Source organism: Neurospora tetrasperma (assembly GCF_000213175.1).
Source record: "Neurospora tetrasperma FGSC 2508 unplaced genomic scaffold NEUTE1scaffold_1, whole genome shotgun sequence".
Classification (NCBI taxonomy): Eukaryota; Fungi; Ascomycota; class Sordariomycetes; order Sordariales; family Sordariaceae; genus Neurospora; species Neurospora tetrasperma.
The window spans coordinates 2,262,593-2,268,592 of NW_009799099.1; the positions used below are offsets into that span (position 1 = coordinate 2,262,593).

A 6,000-nucleotide genomic window follows, 5' to 3' on the forward strand; every position below is an offset into this window, starting at 1 on the left:
AGGTAAGGTACGTATATCCACCCATCTCGACTACAAAGTACCTCTAAATCTGGAACTTGACAAAGTCGCTTCGGCACTACAGCTATGCTTATCATTTTCAGCAAGATTCAAATAGTAATTCGAATTCCGTCCTCACTCAACGGCCAAAACAAACGGTACAGCTCGACCAAGCAATAAGAGACACAATATTAATATTTGATATGGCCGTGCTCGAAATGCTACCTCATCTGTCTGCAAAGGGCGGAAAGAAGCCAAGACGTAAGCAGAGAGAGCCGCGCATGAAATGAATTTAAACAGAGGAGGAACCAGGACAGAACGACTGGGATGTCGAGGTACGGTTACATGCATGTTGCGAGTGAGTAGTGGAAGTGGGAAAGTGCAAGCTGGAGTTCGTTGGGAGCGGTACTCACCTGTACTACAGTAGACGTAGCCAATGTAGCAGGTACAATGGGTGGAAGTTGCGTTTTGTTTTTTTCTGTTCCTTTTTTTCCTTCCTTCAGATTTCCAAGACCCTTCTATCGCACGATCCCGTCTGCTCTGCATATTTATCATATCATCGATGATACTGGTCGTGTCGTGTCGTGCCGTAACACGGTACCAAAGGTGAGACAATTCAGCCGTATAAGCAGAGGTGGATGTATGTACATTACTTCTAGTGGCTGCCTGTACGAAGACGGGAAGTACCAGAGTACATACAGATTGGAGGGCCTTGCGAAAAAAATCGAATCGGAGAAACCCAAATGCCTGTCAAATGTGCAGTCCCTATCATATGGCCGTGGTTTACCTGCCTAGGTATGTACATCGCCTCTAGAATGTCTAGCTACCTCTACCTATGTACAACAGCTGCCGTAAAACCTACAACGGCATATCAACTATCACGGTACATATGTGTTCCAATCTCGTTTAACTTTACCGAATCGAGAGCGAACCGCTCGCTGTTAATGGCGTGGAAGTTTTCTGGAAACAGCTGAAGTGTGTTACATGCAAAATGTGCGAATTGCATTGCATGCATGTGCATACATAATGTGATGACTTGGAGGTTACATGGCATGGAAGGATATCGCATGATATTCTAGAAGCAGCCAAGAAGCGAAAGCATGGAAGCCAAGAGGGCTGACGACCTTCGTTACTACCGAAACAACGCAGTGCGCAATGGCAACCTAATTGGGAATAAAATCCAACCCAGGAAATGATGAGCAATGAACTTCATTCGGTCTGTATGCTACCTACCTTGTGTCTGCTGCATTTGGATACAAAGGGCCATCAAACGGATCGTCGGCTCGACAAGTGGCCGCACCCAGGTAAAAACAGGTTTATTGGAGGATAGATGGACAAGCAGATTGGAAAGATGAGGTAATGAGGCAGACGGGTCATCAATTCTGATCGGCTGTGTAACTGTTGATAGAGCCAGGGAGACCGAATCAGTGTCTCGCAGTTGCGAGAGCAAAGCATCTTTCTCAGCCTCTACCTCACCCCATTGACTCTATCCAAGCTCCTGATTCCTGGTACACTCATCGAAGTGAGGGAGTCGCATCACCTTCTGCTCCAAACTCAAATGCCGGGTTATTTTACTGAGCCACCCTAAGGACAGAAACGCCGAAAGCAAATTTGCGCATGCATGTGATAATATAAAAACATGTTGATGATGGTCAACAGGGAGAAAAGAAACCGAAGATGCATCTAGCCGCCAAATACACCCAGACACAGCTGTCTTCAACAACATGCTTGATGGAAGATGATTGTACATGTTGTGAGAAGTGATAAAGGGAAAAGTCAAGATCGAGATATCCGAAGAAGGGTGACCCCAAGAAGGTCCAAGTCAAATCAATAAAAAAACAAGCAGAATCGAACAGGTGGAAAGTAGATCGACTGAAACGCCGTTACTGCGTCACTTCCACTCACGCAGCCACCCATGCATATAAGCCGTGCTGCATAACCTTCTTCATTATACACATAACTCATAATAAGAAAAAGTAGCACGCGTATTCTCGTTGCATAATCCAGAATACTCTGCATATTCATCATCATGGGGGAACCCTTCAAGCCCGGCGCCTCCCTTGTTCAGTTTGTCATACTTCTCGGCGCATGGGTCGTTTGTAGTCCTGCATAGATGCAGTCCATCTCTCTTGGAAACCTCGTCTCAAGCATTTCACTCATTTGCCAGCTGAGCACACCTTCTGAAACTGTAGCCGCAGCCCGTTTCTCGTCTTTTGCATCACAAACGGTGCCATCCTCTCCATTGTGATAGGTCCTGTCAAGGCTGTCGTCGGGATTTGCAACGTAAACTCGGGTTCCCCCAAACTCAAACTCATACTCTGACATATTCCCCCTTCCTCTTCCAGCAAGGGGTACGGTAAGAGCATCGTCCAGACCCTCAGTTTTCTCCCTGAGGGCTACCAGCCTGTCCAGTCGATGATCCAACATCGTCTTGTGCGCCCTTGCATCTTCCCATACCATACCCAGGATCTCCAAGACACTTCGTGCAATGGCAAGACTGTCAATCAGTTCTGGAAGATGTTGTATGCGGCCCTCCGCCGAAAGCACATCCAATGCCTCAAGGACGGCGAAGCTGGTAAAGGGTGGTAACATACTGGTACCATCTGGGCTAGCGTTTCCAGAAGCTTTGATATCATTTGCTACTGTACACACGATGTCCAGTAACTGATGGGCATTGGTGCGGGCTATGCGTGCATGTTCGAGTCTCTGCAGCGACGAAGTCGAGAAACATGAGTGAATGTGTCGATGCGCTTTAACCATCGTGAGATGGTAAACAAGATGCATCAGGATAAAGGATCCCTTATTTTCCCTTTGCACCTTGTCGAGAGCGGCGGCAGAGAAAAGAAAGCCAGGAGAGAGTGAACTTCTCCAGCTTTCGAGCCGGGACAGTAAGCGTTGATGAAACCCGGCCATAACATCCACTTCGCCTTCTGATAGGTGACTACCGGAATGCGCAACTTGGTATATCAAGGCCATGACCTGTCCCCAAAGGGCCACCACCTGAATCAGATAGCCCATCATCCCTGCTTTAGTCCCCTTGTCGACTGCCTGCATATCCCGGTGCTTCTGATCTGGCTCAGGAAGACCAGAAGAGTTGATATTCTCGAATGTCGAGACCGGCACAGAGACGTCCTCTTGTTCTTCGAACGAGCGGATATCCATTGGAAGTCGGAGGAAGATATCGGCTGTGTTGATGACTGCCATCCGGGTTGGAAACAGGCCATTTAGTCTCTCTAATAAAAAACATGACCAGAACGTCCTTCTTCTGCACTCAGAAAAGCCAGCCCTGGTCAAACCATATGGGAATGATTTGCGTCCTACGTCCGGAGACTGATCCAACTCTAGATTTAACTGCAAATAGGCCGCTGCCGACATAGCGCTGCTAGACATTTCATTGGCATCGATAGGCTTCGAAATAGCCATATAGTAGAGGGAAAGGAGGATTCTCGCCTGGACAAGCTGTATTGACATCGTTGCGTGCTCTGTAGCGTAACGGGCTACCTGAGCGTAGTGGTTGGTTTTCTCCGTCTTATGGTCGAGCCCGCTGGACCCAGCAATCGATAGGAGGGAACCGAGAGCAAGGATGCTATAGACGAGCATCAGATCTTCTGGGGACTTGTTCTTATGGTGAGCGATGTTCTGTACCCAGATTTTGAATGCCTTTTCGGGGAGGAATCGGAAGCTCGTGGCATCGATGCACACAAAAAATGAGGTTATGGTGCTGATCACGGACTCAGGATCGGAGACATACGGGTCTGTTTGCCATGCACGGCACACTGTGTCCTCGTGGACGCGAGGAAGTTCAGGCTGACGGTGCCAGGACATGTTGGACCGGATCATGTGGTCCGCTGCCGGTGCCATAAGCGGTCGGTGCTCCCCTGCGGGAGCGTAGATGTCGTAGCCCACCCGTAGCCGTTTCGACGGCACGGATGAGGCCATCTCGGGGCTTGCTGGGCGAAAAGTGGTGCGTGGTGAAACAGATCCACTCGAGTGCACGCTCGTCCTCGCGTGCTCGTGCGGTGGTGGCCGAATTATGCTGGGCAACCGGCGTGCATCGTCGACTTCGGCGGCGGGAGTCGAAGGTGAAGTATTGTGTCCACCCCGCGGCCTGTATCACATAGGTTGAATATTAGATGTTGATCTGCTATCACACAGAACGCCAGCGGTTTACTGGGCGAAAGGGGCTGATAACACTTACGCATTCTTGAACCTGCAAGTACGCCCAAACTTCTCACATTGCGCGCATCGAGGGTAATCTGGATCACACTTGATCTTCTTCTCCCGGCAAGTGATGCAGGCGATTGCTAGCCTCTTTCTTGGCTTCCCAGCTTTTGTCACTCCCCAGTGGGCATTGACTTTCTCGCCATCAATGACATCTTTGCAACGGGTTCCATCGTCATATATGAAATACGTTTCGCCATCGACCTTTTCCTCCCTGACAAATCTGGGCAAAAAGTGCGTTCCTGTCCAAATTTTCGGGCCCAATCCATCCTTGCCCACGATGACCTCTGAGGCACCAGTGCTAACTGGTGTTGGTGGTTGCGTAGCCGGTCGCTCGCTACGTAAGCCCAAGTCTTCCTCACGGCCCGGGATGCCGTTCGAAAGCTGACTATGGGGTCGCTCAGTGGGCGATGATCTATAAGGTGCGTACTCCCGGTTTCCCAGCGCGTATTCTTGGCCAGTTTCGTGACGCAGCGACCATTTGTTCCCAGCGCTGAAACCGGACTGAGAATAAGGCCGTTGGAGCTCTGACTCCCTGACCATGGGTGATAGGGGGCCTGGGAGCGCCCGTGACGGTGGCGGAAAGTGGGGCCGTTCATCAAGTCTGGGATCCGGTGTACTGCGAGGCTGCGAAGTCAATGATGGAGGGGGAAAATAAGGGGACGAAGATGCCGAGTAAGGTCTATCCCAACTGCCAGCTGGTCCTCGGGGATGATCAAGCGCTGACGACGATGTTGTGTACAATGCTGGACGGTCCGAGAAAGTCGGCGAACGCAATGGGCGAAATTGCGACGTGGATGGGCCAAATAGGCTACTCAATGAAGGCAACTGCTGCCGCCCAACGTTTTGGTTGGTGCTGACGTCTCTCGAGGCTTGTGCTTCGTCGGGACTGTTCGTGGAGGGCATATCGCCTGTCCTGGATATGTGGTCATAATAGGACATGGGCGGTGAAAGTGGAACAACGGAGTTCCGTGATCGTTCTTGGAGTATCTTGAAGTTGAATGAGGATATGTCTGAATTCGACAGCTCGGGTGGAGTGGTGGGAATAGATAGCCGGTAACGAGTGTCGGGGCAAGAAGTAATCCCCATTGAGAATAATGTTGGTTCAGCTTTGATAGATCGGTGTCCTTGTTGTCATATCACACCTCAAGAAGCAGGCGGTTAGGGGCAGCCGGGGAACTAGCGAGTCCTGATTCCTAGTGTATAGCAAGCCCAACGGTCTGCCGAAGCACACAAAGAGTCGAAGAAGGCGGCTGGTAGCTAGATGTTGGCCGTGGAAAGGTGCATAGGCGGCACAGTTCACTCACAAAGCCCTTGTATATGGGCACATGGAGAGAGCTACTTAGTCGAGCGCTTAACTGGATGAGCATAAAGGGAGCGCGTTGGACCGTGGGTAACGATGTATGTAGTGATGATGATGATGATCAAAACTTGCGAAAGATTGGATCGAGGCGCCGACAGGGACAAGATTCTCGGGAGAGATGTTGCTGGAGCTGATGTTCAGACCGACAGAGAGAGGGAAGGATAGAGATCGAAGTGGGAAGCCGAATGGGAAGCCAGGCAGAGCGCTTGTGGCTGAGAAGGCTGTAAGTGGAAAAGGTTCGGATATTGTATGGGGGTCCCGTGCATCTCCCGGCAAGAGCCTAGACGTCTGGTCGGCCCCAATCTGGTGAAGCAAGCCGCCGCGGGATCCACAGACAAGGCAGGCTAAGAAGAGGACCACAAGACAGGGCTAAAACTGCTAGTGCTTTGTAGGGTCCACGAGGGGGGGGGGGGGGGGGG

At 50.7% G+C, this 6,000-nt stretch overlaps 1 protein-coding gene across 1 annotated transcript; it reads right to left on the reverse strand.

The window, feature by feature from the left end:
• Positions 1-1,641: 1,641 nt before the first annotated feature.
• Positions 1,642-5,548, reverse strand: NEUTE1DRAFT_119830 (uncharacterized protein; the record flags this gene model as incomplete). Its single annotated transcript, XM_009849620.1, has 4 exons — positions 1,642-2,639; positions 2,862-4,105; positions 4,196-5,134; positions 5,526-5,548. The coding sequence occupies 4 exons, from the start codon at positions 5,546-5,548 to the stop codon at positions 2,062-2,064; spliced, it is 2,784 nt and encodes a 927-aa protein (XP_009847922.1).
• Positions 5,549-6,000: the final 452 nt, after the last annotated feature.